General features: G+C 61.3%; 1 protein-coding gene and 1 long non-coding RNA gene across 2 annotated transcripts; one reads left to right on the top strand and one right to left on the bottom strand.

Annotated features, from left to right (window-relative positions):
- Positions 1–4675: 4675 nt before the first annotated feature.
- Positions 4676–7179, bottom strand: LOC120228064. The gene is made up of 2 exons (XR_005527403.1): positions 6886–7179; positions 4676–6352 (listed from the first exon to the last, which is right to left on the bottom strand). It is a non-coding gene; the product is annotated as an uncharacterized LOC120228064 (long non-coding RNA).
- A 1081-nt stretch (positions 7180–8260) lies between these two features.
- LOC120228198 (galectin 3 binding protein) lies at positions 8261–17308 on the top strand. Its single transcript, XM_039226442.1, has 6 exons — positions 8261–8377; positions 9928–10002; positions 10914–11105; positions 11654–11785; positions 13134–13392; positions 15970–17308. Exons 2-6 carry the CDS (start codon positions 9951–9953, stop codon positions 17057–17059), a joined length of 1725 nt encoding a protein of 574 aa, XP_039082373.1. The 5' UTR covers positions 8261–8377; positions 9928–9950; the 3' UTR covers positions 17060–17308.
- Positions 17309–17474: the final 166 nt, after the last annotated feature.

The following is a 17474-nucleotide window of genomic DNA, read 5'->3' as shown; positions in this document are numbered from 1 at the left end:
CTATATGTCCAGCACTGTCCCCGCTGTGGGAGTGAGCGTGAGTCTGGAGCAGATCTGCCTGTAGGAACCCCCAGGCCACCCCTTCTTCCTTCCAGCTGAACCTCGTGCATTAAGTCCACTTCTCGAGGTTCCTCTACACTGCAGGGTGTTACAGGGCTGTGTGGACGAGGGCAGACCTCCAGGGACGCATCTGCACAAAACCTGCAGGAGAGGACACACGTCGGCTCATTTGTCCTCAGCCTCACATCCGACAATCGCCACCTCATGTGGCCAACTCCACAGTCTTTCCTTCAGGAAGATTCTGCGTCCAGGCAGCACTTTGACGTTCTAATTACCGTGCTCACCTCACAGCACGTACGCTGAGGTTTTAATTATTAACTTATTTTAATTAAACCAATTTCCTTGCTCACAGAGGAGTTGCCAAATCTTATCGCACAGAGCAAAGTCCTGTAGTTAACAGGCTCCTTCCCAGCAGCGGGGGAGGCTGGCGTGAAGTCCCGGCAGGCGCTGAGCCCGCTCACGAAGCCTCTAAGTCCCTGGTCAGAGGGCACGAGGGTGGAAGGTTAGCAGCTACCGGAAGCCGTCACGCGTTTCAAGGCTGCCACAAATGACGATCTGTTACTTCCTCTACGGGCCTGCCCTGGGTCAAGGGTGCTGGGCTGTTTCCCAGAGAGGGCGTGTAGGAGGCCCGCCTGGCCCCGTGGCCTCTGTCCCCTGATTTTTAGTTCTCCCTCCCTCCCCTGGGGAGCTTGGGGCCTCTTCTCACAAACCGCTTCCCTGCCGCCCTGTGTTCCCTGCAGGCCCCAGGGCCACAGCAGCGGCTTCCAGGCCGGTCAGCCGGGACCAGAGCCAAGAGGGCCCTTCCCCTGAAGCGCCCTCACCCCTCAGGGCCGTGTGGGTGCCTGATGGTCCGGGAAGGGCCATCTTTTAGGCTCTGATGTCACTTGGGACTCCTGTGTCTCACAGACTTTTCCCACTTACGGACTCTGAGACCGCCGCTAGGAAGGAGCCTGGTGAGGACCCCGCTTCCACCGTAAAACCTCTAGCAAAGGCCCGTGAGCATCTGTTCCCTGGAACTCGGCTCCCGCTGGGCGTGGCCTGGAAGACCGAGGGTTTCCAGACTTTCCCGGCCGCGTCCTTGGTTAACGTCCCTGGCGCCGGGGCTGTGTGAGCTTTTATTTTTTATTTTATTTTTTTTAATATTTTTATTTATTTCTAGGAGAGAGAGAGACAGTGTGAGCAGGAAAGGGTCAGAGAGAGAGGGAGACACAGACTCTGAAATAGGCTCCAGGCTCCGAGCTGGCAGTCAGCACAGACCCTGACGCAGGGCTCGAACCCACGAACCGTGAGATCATGACCTAAGCGAAAGTCGGACGCTTAACCGACTAAGCCACCCAGGCGCCCCATGTGTGAGCTTTTAAAACAGAAGCCAACTTAGGAAGGTTGGAGGACTTGGGACCGTCACTAAGTTGAGCCCGTTCTGATGGCACTTCGGTCACGGCCTACAGGCTCCCGAAGTGTGTCCTCCCAGTTAGGATTCAGGGCTGCTTTAAGCTTGACATGCTTGACGTTTTTTGTTTCTGTATTCGCTGCTATAAGCATCAGCATCGTGTTCCTTCCTCCTGGAGCCATTGTTTTCTAAACAATAAAGTAACAGAGGGGACTGTGGCTGCTCCGTCTCCGCCTGCGCCTGCGGGTCTGCGTTGGCTGTGGGCCAGGGGCCGACTGGGGAGCGAAGAGGGGGGCGTTTCTCACACAGGCTGGGCTCTCTCCAGGGGGCGCTCTGTGCTGTCCTGGGGCGGGGGTTACAGGCCACGGGAATTGGTGGCACCGGCACCTTCGCCGACCGGGGACTCTCTGGAAACAGAACCCTCCAGTCCTGACTTCTGCATCTGAAGTCCCTCACCGGTCCCGGCCCTGATGCTTCCCAGCTGTGTGGCCTGGACGGCACGTCTGACCTCTCGGTCCTTCGACTCCCTCGTCTGTGAAGGGAGGATGCTGAGCTAGCGTGCGCTCACCCGCTCTGCTGCCGCCCGGGCGGTGGGGCTCTCCGGGTGGCTGGGCGATGAGGAGGGGCCCGGGAAGGAGGTTAGGTGGATCCGGGTGCCCTTAGCGTGTCTGTGGAGCTGCAGGGGTGAGACCGTTCCCAGGGGCGCGCAGCAGCCCAGGAAGCCCTACTCGGAACCTTCAGGAGCACGGGAGAGGCAGGGGCCGACGGAGAAGACAGGCCAGGCTGGCGTAGGAGAACCCGGAGGGTGTGCTGGCTGACAGCCGAGTGCACTCACAGGTCCCTTTCTCTCTCTAGACCCTCCCCGCCCTGCTCTGCGTCCCCAGGGGCTGACCTGGGGAGCCTCACCTACTGTCTGGAGGGAGGAGGATGAGCTGGGGGTCCCCAATTCCCTCCAGCGGGGTTGCGTCCGGCACAGTCTCGCAAGGCGGGTCCCTCTGCTCTCGCACCCTGCGCTCCAGTCACTGCTCCCTGCCCTCGGCCCTTCTGGCCTGAGAGTGGTCCACACTCCAGGTACCACTCTCCCCCTTGCGGGATCCCCACCCCTGCTCACTCAAGCCCCATAGGTCACCCCTTTCTGAAAGCCTCTGCCAATGACCGCAGTTTGGGAACCTGACCCGTCAGATACCGCGGGGAGGTCAGGGAAGAAGGTCCGGAGAGTGTCCGTGGACTGAGCCACGAGGAGGACCCGGTGTTCTGGGCAATCCTCCCGAGATCGGCTCCAGGAGCGCCGGGGGGAAGAAGCCAGAGGGAGTCAGCCTGCGGCGGAACCAGACAAGGAACAGGACATGGAGGACAGGGGAGCTGGGAAGCAGCCTTGGCTCGTCTCTCTGAGAAGCTCCAGATGCCACAGACTCTGGGCTCTCATACTCGCCGCACGGGCGGTGACTGTGGCCTGCTGGGTGCCATCTGCGTTTAGCGTATAACTCATCAGCAAAAAGAGAACCCCGAAACGCCATCTTGGAACGGGGTGAAAGAAAAGTACAATTAATTTCTTTCCAAATGTGAATCCTGTCATATGCACTTTAAATTGGTGAGTTGCAAAGTAAATTGTACCTTCATAAAACTGTTTAAAAGAGGGAAATGAAAAATACAATGCCTTCACGCCAAGAAAATTCCAAGGCCAAATGGTTTTACTGGTGACTTGTACCAAAGATTTAAGGAAGAAATAATACGAAGCCAACACAAAACCTTCCATGATTTTGGAAACCAGGGACACTTCCCGACTGACTGACGACACCACTATCCTGACACCAAACCTGGACAAACCTATTATGTGAAAAGAAAAGTATAGACCAGTAACCCTCACAAACATAGATGCAAAAGTCTCTGACAAAAGTTTGGCCAGTTGAATCCAGCCGTATATAAAAGGGAAAATAATTCATGAGAGAGTGTGTTTTATTCCAGGAATGCAAAGTTGGTTTAATATTCTAAAAGCAATGAAAGCCACCATACTGGCAGACCAAAAAGGAAAAATCACATGATAATCTCGAAAGATACAGAAAAAGCATGTGACAGAATTCAGCACCTGTTCACGATTTAAAAACAAACAAAACTCTCAGCAAACCAGGCATAAAAGGAACGTCTCTCACCTAGTACAGGGCACCTGCCATAAACCTACAGCGAACATCATACTTTGTGCTGAAAGACTGAACGTGTTCCCCCCAAGGCTGGGAACGAGGTACAAATGTCTGCTCTCACCTCCCCCCCCCCCCACCGTCCCCATCAACAACCTAATTTCTTATACTGGAGCCATTTTAAACCACATAGAAATTGCAGAACTGGTATAGTGTTGCTGGGCTCTCTTCCTGCAGCCGTCTCTGGCGCTAACGCTTTCCAGTTTTCGTGAGCGCAGGCGCAGCGATCAGGAAGCCGGCATTGCCCTCCTCAGTTTTATTCGTGCTCCTCCTGTGGGTTGTCCCAGACAGTGCAGCTGGGCAAGGAGAAGAAAGCCACTCAGACCGGAAAAGAAAGAGTAAAACTCTCTTTGTTTGCCGAAGACAAGATCGACTACGCAGAAAAGCGTAAGACGTCTTCAAAAAACAGCTACCAGAACCGACAGTTGAGTTCAGCAGAGCCACAGGATGCACGGCGCATGTGCGGAAATGAGCTTATTTCTGTACAGCCACTGCTGACAGTTGGGAACCCGGAAACAGTCGGACATAGAAACCTAACAAAACACACGCAGGATCCATAGGCCGAAACTGCAAACCACTGGTGAGATCAAAGAAGACCCAAATAAAGGGAACAGTATACTGTCTTCGTGGATAGGAACTCAGTTTTGAGAAGGAAAAAAACAGAATCAAAGGATTGACACTATCTGACCTGTAGACTCAATATAAAGTTATAAGTAATAAAGCTGTTGAACGATAGACATATACATCAGAGGAACAGAAGGGTCTCTGAATAGATCTGTATGTATGTGGTCAGTGGATTTTAGACCAAGGTGTCAGGGCACTCCCGCCAGAGAAAGACTCTTTGTGTAAGTGGGGTTGGGGCCACTGTAATCTATACAGAAACAAATGGTTGAAACCCTCAACCCCCACCACTCACAAAAGTAACACAGATTAGATCATAGAACTAAATGCAAGAGCTAACGATACAAAACTCCAGCAGACCATAGACTTTGGGTCAGGCAGAGACTTGTCCAACATGACACCGAAAGAATGAGACCTTGAGCTTCATTTATATTCCAAAGCTTCGTCCTGCAGAAGACACTGTTAAGAAGATGAGAAGGCACGAAAAGATAAAAACAAAATCTGCAAGTCCTTTCTGCTGAAAGACTTGCATCCAGAATACATAAAGAACGTGTACAACTCAGTAATGAGACATCCAGCCTGGTCCAAGATGTGCCTGAGATTTAAATAGACGCTTCGCCAAAGAGGAGGTATCAGTGACAATCCAGCATCCGAAAAGATGCTCAACAGTATGAGCCGTGGAAGCCACCGGGAGACCCCACTGCATCCCCACCAGAGTGGATAAAATTGAGAAGACTGGCAATGCTGAGTACTGGCGAGAATTTAGAGCCGCTGGGACGCTCAGTTGCTAGTAGGGATGCAGAACTGGTTCGGCCCCTGTGGGAAACGGTCTGACGGTTTCTTTCAAAAGTTAAATGTCTGTCACATGACCCGGTAATCCTCTCCCTAGGATGCTTCACACAAAAGAAAGCAACGCTATGTTCACACCAAGTCTTCTCCCCAGATGGTCCTCAGAGCTCTATTTATAGCAGTTAAAACCTGGCAATGACCCCAGTGTCCATCAGCGCACGTAAATGCACACGCACATCGTAGTCCGTCCACGTGGGGCGCCGCTGCTCGGGACAGAAAGGAACCAATAGCTGGTATCGGCAGTGACGTGAATGAATCTCAGAAGCCTCGTGCTGAGTAAGACAGCCGGATACAAAACATTACATATGGCATGTTTCTGCTTATACGAAAGTCTAGAACATGCAAAACACATCGGTGGTCGCCAGGGATGGGGGCTGGCGGAGGGTACCGACTACAAAGAGGGATGTTCGAGGATGATGAAAATGGTCTGTAGCTCACGGTCATGGTCACAGTTGCCGTTTGTATACCTCTGTCAAGACTCATTAAATCCATGCATTTTAACGGATGTAAATTATATCTCAAGAGAGCAGAGGACAGAGACAGAATCTGAAGCAGGGTCCACACTCAGCATGGAGCCTGACTCGGGGCTCAATTCCATGACCCTGGGATCATGGCCTGAGCCGAAACCAAGAGTCGGACACCCAGCAGTCTGAGCCATCAAGGCGCCCCGAGGCAGTTTTTTTAAAAAAAGAAAAAGTGTGGGTTTGGATCCCAGCTCCTTCCCTTCTAGCTGCACAACCAGGCACACTCTGCCTCTCTCACCTCCGTTTTCTCATCTATAAAGGGGGTGAGGAAGAGCAGCTGCTGCCTTTAGGGTACTGCCCTTGGGGTAGAGCGAAAGGTCTGGGGTAGACCTCACGGGCAGCATTCCTGTGCTCGGCGCAGAGGTGGGGGAGATGCAGGAGAGAGAACCTGTACGAGCCGGCCGTGTCCTCGCCTCCGGAACCCCCCAGGACTCCCCCAGCCATGGTGGCCGCAGGCCCCCCACCTCCCCCCAGCGACAGCAGCTGGGGCACCGTCTGCGGTGTCCGGGACTTTCCGTCTCAGTGACACCAGGCCCTCTCCAGCTCCCTTCCGCACTCCCCTCATGGAAAGGCCTGGAGATCCTCGGGGGAGCCCACACCCGTGCTTGGATTCCATGAAGAGGCCTCAGCCTTATGTCTTCCTTGGCTGAACCCGAAGGACTTTGCGGGACCGCGGGGCCAGCGACTCAGCAACTCGAGCTGTGAACAGCGCACTGTGAAAATTAGGAAAAGGAAACCTCGGTTCGAACGGAGGGGGCGGCGGGCAGCAGTTGCCAAGTGCACACCCAGCAGGAGGAGACCATGTTGCACCTGGTCAAGACCCCTCCTGGGGGAAGGAAGGTCCCCCCGCCCCAGCTCAGCCAGTGAGAAGCCACCGTTCGCCATCTCCCAATTTACTCCAGGGGACTTTCTGTTCATAACAGTCCCTCCCTTTCCTCTAAAAAAACTGCCTCCCCTTCCCTGCCCGGTGGGATTGCCCATGGCTTTGCCATAGGCTGCTTCCTCCAGATAGCAATTCTCGGCTCTTCCCGAATAAACTGACTTTTGCTGGGAAGAGAACTGGCAGTTTCCTGTTTAAGGGTAACGCCCACCACCTCCCAAAGGACTTCCTTTGTATTCCTTTCCTGACGGGCAACTTGTTGGGGCGAAAATCGTGGGGGCTGTGAGGAGGGGGTCCTGGAGGCTCGGAGGTTCTGTGCCAGTGAACCCTCAAGCTCCTGAGTCTGGATGGGATTTTAAAACTCACCACAGTCTCTCTTGCCAGCGCTGTTTCTAGATGCTTCTCCCCCCTGGGTATCTGGTTTCTTTGGAGAGGACTAGATGAGCCGTGTAGCCCCCCTAAAACCTCACACGGTGGGCAAACAGCCATTTAATGCCTGACCTCGGCACTCCCTCCTGGGAGCTCACTGCCAGGGAGGGTGGTTCCCGGCCCGGCGCACATGGCAGCCACCTGGAGGGCTTTAATGCCGGGGCCTGTCCCCACCCGGAGATGGTGACGAGGTGGATCTGCGCATCAGGAGTGTGTGACGCTCCCAGGCGATTGTCACGTGCAGACCAGGCTGAGAGCCACCTAGGCTAGAGACGTGGGGACGTTCCAAGGGACAAATCATCTGGACCCGTGGGATGCAGGTGACAAAAAACAAAAGAGGGCATTCGTTGGCTCATTTAACCGCTAGCGAATCCCAGGACTTGACCTTGGCAGCTGGACCCAGGGGCTCAGACCGCAGAATTGGGACCTACTGCCTCTGGGTCTCAGCCCCACCCCCACCTGCAGCCTCAGGTGGGCTTGCGCCAGGGCATCTGCTATCCCCCCCTCCCCCGCAGTCCTAGGGGACCCTCCCCTCCCGCTGGGCTGGCTGCCATCCCGCCTCAGGGCCCTGAGCTGCCAGGTCTGGGTCAGACTCTGGGAGGAGCCTGGGCCCCCAGACAGCCCGGGAGTGCGAGCAGGTGCCTTCCCGAGGGAAAATCGCGGTGCTGCTTAGTCGGGGGGGGGGGGGGGGGGGGGGGGGGGGGGGGGGGGGGGGGGGGGGGGTTGGGGGGAGAAGTGGCTGGGAGAGGGCTCCGTGATTTACAGCCGCCCCGCGGGGGTGAGATGCTGGGAGAAGAGCCCGTTCTGGGGGCGGGTGGTGTGCCCCGACGGCGCCCGGTGCAGGCCCTGGGGTCACCGCTGCGTGTGGGGTCCAGCGCGTCCCTTGCTGGCTGCATCCTTGACCCCGCTGTCTCACATCCCCGAGCCTCCCTCCCGCTGTACGGGGACGCCGCCGTGCAGCCTGGCAGAGGACGGCCATCCTCACATGCCCACGTGGGCCGCGTGCCAGACCCCAGAGCCTGCCCCCAGCCTTCGGAGGGGGCCCAGGCCTCACCAGCAGCCCCAGCCTGTCTGTGCCCACCCCCTGCCCTTCCCGCCTCCCCCTCCCTTGCCCTCCCCCAGCGCCTGCCCCTTGGGGCCAGTCCAGCTCTGGCCCCCTTGCCCCGGTTATCAAGCCCCTTAGACGACAGCCTTCATGTCCAACATCTGCAGCCAGAGCTGAGCAGCGGGAGGGGCCCAGGGAGCCTTGGGCTGGCAGCCAATCCCAGAAGAAACCCAGGTCAGGTGGTTTCTAGGAATCGAAACTAGACTGTTTCCTGCGTATTCCTGGGACCAGCCTGGCCACACTGCACACAGGTTTCTGGTTTGAAGAGGGTCCTGCAGCAGTTGTAGGGAGACAATCCAGGGCAGCCTTCAGTAGTTGCCTCAGGTAAGCTCATGCCTCTTGTTCCCAGGTGGGCGTCCTCGCTACCCAATGTAACCTAGGGGGTACACTGTCCCTGTTTGTACTCAGCTGGGGATCTAGTACTCTTCCTCAGCCCAGAAACCATCATTGCTGCTCCCAGATACACGGGGTCTCTATGTACAGTTGTCCAGGCTGTTCACTGCACACGGGCAAAGGGCAAACACACTTAGAATTTAGCCCAGTGCCCTCTCACCAGTTTGTGCCTTACAGCCCAGGCCTACACCTGTCCCCTGTCCAAAGTAAGAGTAACTTTTTCTAATTTGCAGCAGGCACCATTATGAGCCAGGGGCAGGCAGCCTTATCCCAGTTTGCCATAGGAGGGAGTCAGGCTACAGCAAGAGGCCGTGACTGCCTCAAGGGCAGCCAAATTTGCATACCACGTACCAGGTGCTTGATTGGCCATCGTTAATGCAAAACTGGGGTGCTGCCTCAGGGTCGCCAGCCCAGAACTAGTAGGGGTGTCCACTTGCTGGGCCCAGGAGTGGCGTGGGGCCACAGGATTGTCCCCGAGCCAGAGGGACCATGACTGGCCCCTCCACCTTCGGGACATGGCCAGAAAGGCAGGTGAGGAGCAGGCTGGCATGAAGATGAAACCAAGCCTCAGGAATTATAGAGAAGCAAGAACTCCAGGCAAACGTTGGAAGAGCTGCCTCCCCGCCCCCACCAGCTGGCTCCGAGCCTCAGTTTCTTTTGTTTTACTTTTTTTTTTAACGTTTATTTATTACTGACAGAGATAGAGCATGAGCAGGGGAGGGGCAGAGAGAGAGGGAGACACAGAATCTGAAGCAGCTCCAGGCTCTGAACTGTCAGCACAGAGCCCGAGGCAGAGGCTCGAACCCACAAACCGTGAGACCGTGACCTGAGCTGAAGTCGGCCATTCAACTGACTGAGCCCCCCAGGCACCCCCAAGCCTCGGTTTCTTGGGGACACTAACCTCGGAGGTGGCAGCACCACGCCCCCCGCTCAGCATTTCCTCCCCCCGACTGCTCACCCGGCCCCCGTCTCGTCTGCACCCCCACCCCCACCCCCACCCCGCTGCAGCCAGTCCCAGGCCTCAGCCCCATCGCCCCCTCCAGCCACGGCCTCCGGCCCTCTCTGTCACTCCCACCTGGATTTCTGAGGACCTCCTGAGGTGTCCCCTCCCGTCAGGGGCCCCCAGGGCTTGCCCACAGGAGTCCAGCGCCCAAGAGTGAAGCCCTATCTTCAGCAGGGGCCCCCAGGCCTCGGGACCTGGGCCCTGCGGGGCGCGGCTCCTCCCTCCCTCTACAGCCTCGCCCGGGGCCTGGTTTTCCTGAGATAGCTTCTGTTCGCGCTGCTTAGGGGCCTCCGCCAGCTCCCCCCGCCCTTCGCCTGGGCAAGTCTTGCCCCTCCTTACGTGCCCGGGACCACCCCTCGGGCGGCGGCGCCTGTCACACTCACCGCCGAGAGCCCGGACCGCGCACGCAGGGTCTGGAGGGTCGCGGCGGCACCAGGGCGGCCCAGCTCTGCCATCTGACTGCTGCTTCCCCCCACAGGACGAGGACCTCCCGAGACAGCCATGGCCCTCCCTCGGCTCCTCTGCGTGTGGCTGCTGCTCGCAGGGACCCACGGTGAGCTGAGCCCCCAGAGTCCCCAAAGCAGCCGTCTGAGAAGCTGCCGCTCCCCGGTCTGTGGGGCGGGCCCCTCCCTGCAGAAAATCTAGGCAAAGTTCTGCCCGGGTCAGCGGGGTCAGCCCTGGTCTGTGTCCTGCTCGGAGCCCCGGTCATCCCCAGTGACACCAAGGGAGTCTCCTTTTCATCCAGTGGGAACCAGAGGGACTGAGCACCAGGAGCCGTCACACAGGCCAAATGCTGGGGGCAGTGGGGGCGGGGGCGGGGGTCACGAGTCAGTGCCCTGCGGACACAGACTTCAGAGTTCCGGACGCCTGTCCTCAGGAGTGTCCTCAGGAGCCCCTCGTGTGTCCTGGTGACCCCACAGGGGCCGGCTGCCCCCCCAACTGAGAACTGCCCTCTGACATGGCGCCCGGCTCCCGCCTGCCCCCGGCGTGTCCTGCCCGTGTTTCTGGGGGGGGGGGGGCCGCTGGGCCTGCCGCCCCGGCCTCCCCCACAGCCCTCCCAGGCGTCCCTGCCGGGTGCACAGGCTGCATTCCCGAGCCCCAGACGCCCTCACTCCTCCTCCATTCTGCCCCGGGGTCCCGCCTCCCCTGTTCTCAGGCTTTAGGGTCCGGCTGCCCCGCGTGCCCCTTGTCCACCAGTGGGGGACGGCCTCAGACCTCAAAGATAAGAGGAGGCATTCTGCCCCGTGTGTGCGGGCGGGGTGTCGGGGCACGTCCGCCACCCCTGCCCAGCGGGTGACCCCCCTCGAGGATGGGTGGGGGGCTTTAAAGTTCATTGTAGGGCGGGCACCCCCGCTGGGGGGAACAGACAAGCGGCCAGGGAACAGACAAGCGGTGCCCCCGAACAGGGATGGAGGCCCCGCCTTCCTCCCTGCTGATCTTTGTGTTCCTGCGGGGACCCTGCAGGTGTGGAAGATGGGGACATGCGTCTGGCCGACGGGGAGAGCGCCAACGAGGGCCGCGTGGAGATCTTCTACAGAGGCCAGTGGGGGACGGTGTGTGACAACCTGTGGGACCTGACAGATGCCACTGTTGTCTGCCGCGCCCTGGGCTTTGAGAATGCCACCGAGGCTCTGGGCAGAGCCGCCTTCGGGCCAGGTAGGCCTGCCGCTCCCCAGGTCCCCCGGAGCTGGGACCGGCTGCCAGGGAAGGGACTGTCGCCTGAGACACGCACACAGCGTGCCCCTCCCTCCGCTTTGGCGAACACTTAAAACACTGCTAACACCTGAGCTGGCCAGGTGCCCGCAGGCGGGCACTCACGCTGGCCTTGCCGGCGGCGGTCCCTCAGGCCCTGGGAATGTACCCCCCCCGCCACGTCTGTGGGCACGAACGTCCCACTGACTCAGTGCCCGTGACTCTGAAGAAATGGAAATAATCCAAATAATCGGAGGGAGGGGGAGACTACAGATGAAGGCTAGTTTGTGGTGTCCCCAGAATAAGCCCGAACCCACACTCAGATCGCTGCCAGGTCATACCCGGGGACAGACCCCGCGCGGTAGCGGGAGGGCTGCGCGGAGCTCCCGTCGCTGCGGTAAACCCACTGGCCTCTGAAGTGGGCACTCCCGGGGGCGCAGCCCGCTCCGCCGGCCCCCCGCGCCGGCAGCGGAGGGCGCCAGCACCCCCAGCGCGTCCCTGTGTGCCTGCAGGCGCGGGCCCCGTCCTGCTGGACGAGGTGGAGTGCACGGGGACAGAGTCGTCGCTGGCCGACTGCAGGTCCCTGGGCTGGCTCAGGAGCAACTGCAGGCACAACCAGGACGCCGGCGTGATCTGCACCAACGGTGAGCCTGCGGGCGCGCTCTCTTCGCCGCGCCCCTCCGCGCGCCCACGCGCGAACTCCTTCCCCCACGCGCCGCGCCCACGCACGTACTCCTTCCCCACGCGCCACACCCACGCCCGTACGCCCTCCCCGCGCCCACGCGCGAACTCCTTCCCCGCGCGCCGCGCCCACGCACGTACGCCCTCCCCGCGCCCACGCGCGAACTCCTTCCCCGCGCGCCGGTGCGCGCCCACGTGGGTACTCCTTGGCCACGCCCACGCACGCCGTCCCCGCGCCCACGCACGCCGTCCGCACGCGCCACGCCCACACGCCGTCCCGCGCCCCGCACGCCTGTTCCGGAGGGGGCAGGAGGTCACCGGGCTTCTCAGAAATGCTCCGCTTGACCTGGACCTCGGGCAGGGCCGCGGGTCCCCTGCGCAGGACACCTGCGTCTTCAGTCGAACCCCAGCCTTTTACCTTCCTCCGTCCTCGGTCCGCAGCAGGGAAGGCAGCGCCCACGTGCCTGCACAGCAAGCCGGGCGGCCTTAAACCTGACCCTCCGGCCTCCCGCCTGCTCCGCCACTCGTGCTGCGCCCTCCCGGCTGCTCTGTGCCCTTCAGTCCAGAATCCTGTGGTCCTTCCTGGGCTTCACATGGGGCCGGGGGGCACGGGCAGCCCCCGAGGCTTGGACGGAGCCTTCACAATCGGATAGAGCAGCACAGAGCAGCGGCCGGAGGGCCCTGGGGGTGGGGGCAGGGCAGGGAGCAGCCCTGGCGGGGAGCCCGTGCTGACAGTGGGGTGCGCCGAGGAACGCGGGGCTGCACCTGCCTGGCTGACTTGTAACCCTTCCTGAAAAAGAAAGAACAGGTGGGGTTTGGTTCCTAGTTAGGTCCTGGGAGTGTTGGGAGAGCGGTGCATCCCCCCTGCACCCCCCTGGGGCACTCAAGCGGCTTCTCTAGGCCTCAGTCCCCTGAAGGAGCTGCTAGGGACCCCATGGCTCTACACTGAGTTTCTAGAAGACTCTCCCTCTTCAGAGGGTCAAGCCGGGGAGAAGGCTTGGCTTTTAGAAGGTACCACCTGGGTGACCTTGAGGGGTCACCTTGGGTGGTTGGGATTTTAAGGGGGGCGGCTCAGGCTCTGGACGTCAGCAGAGCTGCTGTCCGAATGTGGAGGAGCAGCGGTGCTAACTCGGGGTCTCCCACAGGGGTGGGGGGGCTCCGCGTCACAGAGGTGAACGGCAGCCTCGCCTTCCCCAGAGCCTCCCGGATAGACGGGGCAGGAAGGAGACGGAGCCCGGGTAGCAGAAGTGTTCTCGGGTGATGGCGCCCGGCCCCTCGTCCTAACAGCGTGCTCCCCTATGCTTCTTGTAGAAACCAGCAGCGCCCACACCCTTGACCTGTCGTATGAGCTCCCTGCGGCTCTGGAGCAGATCTTTGACAGCCAGAGGGGCTGTGACCTGTCCATCAGGGTGAGGGTGAAGGACGAGGAGGAGGGGGGCCTGGACATGTGCGGCCACAGGCTGATCCTGTCCACCAACCCCGAGGCCGAGGCCCTGTGGAGGGAGCCGGGCTCCACGGTCACCCTGGAGGTGGACGAAGAGTGCCTGCCTGTCGTCAGAGACTTCATCAGGTGACCACCCTGGGGCCGGGGGTACCGGGCAGGGCTCACTCACCTCCCTCCGACGGGGAACCGTAGGGGGTGCGGCACCGACCACATGGGTGCTTTCCCAAACACACGTGTGTGCACCCACATATCCACGTGGTTTTAAATCGGCGCACACAGATCCACACGTGTGCACATACACACCCACATCTGCACACATGCTTAAGCTCACAGTTGTGTGCATCCCACCCTCTCACACTCTTGTGCACACACTCACAGTGGCACACTCCTGCATATACCTGCACGCTCCACACTGACACACACGCACCCTGAACACGCACGCTGTCACACGCAAGTATATCAACTTTCAGAAACACTGTGTGAAAAGTCTGCCAGCCGTCGGCCCACCAGAAGGGGCGTCAGACCCTCTGTGGGCTACACATCCACCCGGCGATCCAGACCCGGACTGGTTTGGGGCCAGGTCGCTGGAGGGGCCTGGGGCAGAGCTGGGAAGGGGCCCCGCACGCCGGAGGCCTCGCTCTGGGCCATAGCCTCCTCGGAGGCCCAGCGTGCGTGTGTTGCAGGAGAAGTCAGGAGCCCCAGAAACACGCGCACCCATCTCTGACGTCACGTGAGAACATGGCCTAAGATTCCCAAGGACCTTAAACATAGTCCTGCATCCCCCTCCCCCATCACGCTCTGGCCTCACTGGTGTGGACGGGGGAGCACCTGTGACCCCAGACCCGTCAGAGTCACCCCCGCCCCCGGCACGTGAGCCAGCACCCCATCTGAGGACACCGAGGCACCAGGGCCCCCCCACTCCTTACATTCCCAAAGCACTTCTTTAAAAAGAGCTGTTCCTTCTGGTTCTTAAGACCTAAAGCTTTACGTGGCTGCGAGCGAGCGACATTTAAGAGAAAACAACAAATGGCAATTAAGGCAGATTAAAGCGGTTTCTTCCAGCCGCGTGTAGGAAGTTGGAGCCACCTTTCCCCCCACTTAGGGACCCGTTTCTAGGATTTGTCTGAGAACCAGGCACGTGCCCTTCCTGCTGGATTCACGCCCAGGACTCTGGAGAGCGGCGATGCGCCTCCCGATCTCTCCTCTGTCTCTCCCTCCCCCGCTCCTGTCTCTCTCTCTTTCCCCCACCCCCTTTCCCTTCTGTCTGTCTCTTCCTCCTCTCTCTCTCTCCCTCCTCTGTCTCTCGCCACTGTCTCTGTCTCTCCCTCCTCCTCCTCTCTCTCCCTCCTCTTTCTGTCTCTCTCCTCTCTCCCCTTCCTCTCTCTCCCTCCCTCCCCTTTCTCTGTCTCTCCTTCCCCTCTGTCTCTTCCCTTCTCTCTCCATTTCTGTCTCTGTGCCCCCACCAAAGGCAGAAAAGCTGCAGCGAGCTGGGTACCCTTGGCCTCCTGACCCCGTCCAGCCGCCAGAAGGCATCAGGATCCTCACTGAGGGCACAGACCCTCCCCCTTCCTGCCCGAGGCCCCGTGTGGCACCTGATGCCGGGCCTCCTCGCCAGGTTCCGCGGTTTCTGAGGGTTGTGAACGCGCCCTGTCCTTGGTTCCTGTCTCTGCCTCTCAGGGGCAGGCCGAGGGACCACTGGGACCCCTCCCCACGGCGGTGCCCCCCGAGGCCTGGGAACCTCCCCCTCTGGCATGAAGTGAGAATTGGGAGGGGCGGTAGCCACAGTCCCTCCCCCTTCTGTCAACCCACCCGCGGGGCCCGCCCCCCAAGAGGCAGTGGCCAGGAGCTGTGCGCCCCGGCCGGCCTGCGGCCCCAGGGAGAAGCCTCGGGGAAGGTGCCCCCCCCCACCCTGTGAGTTCTGGTCGCCAGCAGAAATCACACGCTGAACTTCTAGAATACCAAGTGCAGGAAGGGACGAGGCCGGAGGGCATGCCTCAGCCACCGTCCCTGGGCACGGGGTCCCCGACTCCTCCCGAGGGGACCGTGGCTCTTCCAACGGCAGGACCCCACCCGCCCCGTCCCGGGAGAGGGACAGACCCCTTCCACACGTGCTCTCGCCCAGCACAGTGGGTCCTGGTGGTGCCCTGAGTCCCGGAGCCAATCACAGACTGGGTGTCGCTGGGGCGGGCTTCCCGTCAGCAGGGGAAGCAGACAGGGAGCAACCAGGGTTGACGTCCACGTCATGGGGGCAGGACACAGGTGCTGGGGACAGAGGGGTGCCGGTGGGCGCCCAGCAAGGGACCGAAGGGGCCCGGCCAGGGCTGCGACGGCAGGAAGGAAGGGGCAGTGCGGTGCTGAGGCTCGAGGCGGCCGCAGGTCCTGGCACCCAGGGCACCGAAGAGGGTGACGACCCTGATGGTGGGGACAGAGAACAGCAGTTGGTGGGGCTGCCTCCCTCACAGGCGGGGGGCGGAGCGTCATGCCCGCGGCCCTGGGATCTGCCTGCCTGTGAGATCTGGGCAAACGTGCGCTTGGAACGTGGGGCGACCCGGAAGATAAATCGGGGGGGGGCACCAAATGCCTCGAAATGGGGCACCCGCGGGGGTGTCGCTGGGTTGGTGGCAAACTGGTGATAGAAGGTGATGTCAGAGAGGCAGGCCCGGCACGCGCCGCCCGGCCGGTCAGCGCTCGCTGCCTCCCCAGGTACCTCTACTCCCGGAGGCTGGACGTGTCCCCGGCGGCGGTGAAGTGCTTCCACAAGCTCGCCTCCGCCTACGGGGCCTGGCGGCTGCAGAGCTTCTGCTCCAGCCTCTTCGCCGTCCTTCTCCCCGAGGACGCCTCCTTCCAGACGCCGCTAGACCTCTATGCCTACGCACGGGCCACCCGGGACCCCGTGCTGGAGGCGCTGTGCCTGCAGTTCCTGGCCTGGAACTTCGAGGCCCTGACGCAGGCCGAGGCCTGGCCGGCCGTCCCCGCGGCCCTGCTGCGGGCCCTGCTCTCCAGGAGCGACCTGGCCGTGCCCAGCGAGCTGGCCCTGCTGACGGCCGTGGACGCGTGGAGCCAGGAGACGCAGCCCCCGCGCGGCGAGCTGGAAGGCGTGCTCCGCGAGGTGCGGTTCCCCATGATGCTGCCCGAGACCCTCTTCGAGCTGCAGTTCAACCTGTCCCTGTACGGGGCCCACGAGGCGCTCTTCCGGGAGCAGACCCTGCGGGCCCTGCAGTTCCACACGGTGCCGCTCCGGCTGCTGGCCCAGCACCGGGGCCTGAACCTCAGCGACAGCGCCTTCCAGCCCCGGCTCTACACCTCGCCCGCCTGGAGCGCCAACGTGTCTCGAGAGGCCCGGGCCGCGGCCCCCCGCTACCCGTACAAGGCCTACTGGGCCGAGCCCAGCTACCGCTACAACCCCACCCGGTCCTTCCAGACCCCGCAGCACCCCAGCTTCCTGTTCCGCAGCCGGCTGGTCTCCTGGTCCGCCGCGCACCTCCCCACGGTGCAGAGCTGCTGGAACTACGGCTTCTCGTGCAGCCCGGACGAGGTGCCCCTCCTGGGCCTCTCCAGGTACGACTCCTCGGATCCCACCATCGGCTACCAAAACAAAGCCCTGATGCTCTGCGAGGGCCGCTTCGTGGCCGACGTCACCGATTTCCTGGGGCAGAAGGCCCTGATCCCCGACGCCCTGGGCACCAACGGCTCCAGGAGCGCTTCCGTCTTCCCCTGCCGGTCAGGGGCCTTCAGCGGCTTCCAGGTGGTCATCCGCCCCTTCTACCTGACCAACGCCTCCGGCCTGGCCTAGGCCGCGCGGAAGCCAGGCGCCTCCGGGCCGCCGCCTTCCCACCGCCGCCGGCTGCCACCGGCCACCAGAGGGCCCTCCCGCTTTCCCGGATGCCTCTGAGCTCAGAGAAGGTACTGGAAGGTTTCAATAATTCTCACCACCCGGCACAGAAGTCCCAGCCCCCCCTCCACCCCCCACCCCACCCCTGCACCCCCCACCCCATCCCTCCACCCTACCCCCCACCCCATCCCTCCGCCCCCCCACCCCCCACCCCCCACCCCATCCCTCCGCCCCCCCACCCCCCACCCCCCACCCCATCCCTCCGCCCCCCCACCCCCCACCCCCCCTTCACCCCTCCACGCCCCACTCCACCTCTCCACGCCCCCACCGCCGCCTGGACACGCGGCAGGACGCCCCACGCAGCCTTCCCCCTCGC

Source organism: Hyaena hyaena, unplaced genomic scaffold (assembly GCF_003009895.1).
Source record: "Hyaena hyaena isolate Hyena2069 unplaced genomic scaffold, ASM300989v1 scaffold_21, whole genome shotgun sequence".
Taxonomy (NCBI): Eukaryota; Metazoa; Chordata; class Mammalia; order Carnivora; family Hyaenidae; genus Hyaena; species Hyaena hyaena.
This window is presented reverse-complemented; position numbering and strand designations above follow the sequence as displayed.

Excerpts from the sequence above, each read along its gene's own strand:
- LOC120228198 (XM_039226442.1), top strand. The coding sequence starts at position 9,951 with ATGGCCCTCCCTCGGCTCCTCTGCGTGTGGCTGCTGCTCGCAGGGACC. Across the intron at positions 11,106-11,653 it reads CAGAGCCGCCTTCGGGCCAG|GCGCGGGCCCCGTCCTGCTG; the intron begins GTAGGCCTGCCG and ends GTGTGCCTGCAG. Across the intron at positions 13,393-15,969 it reads GTCGTCAGAGACTTCATCAG|GTACCTCTACTCCCGGAGGC; the intron begins GTGACCACCCTG and ends CTGCCTCCCCAG.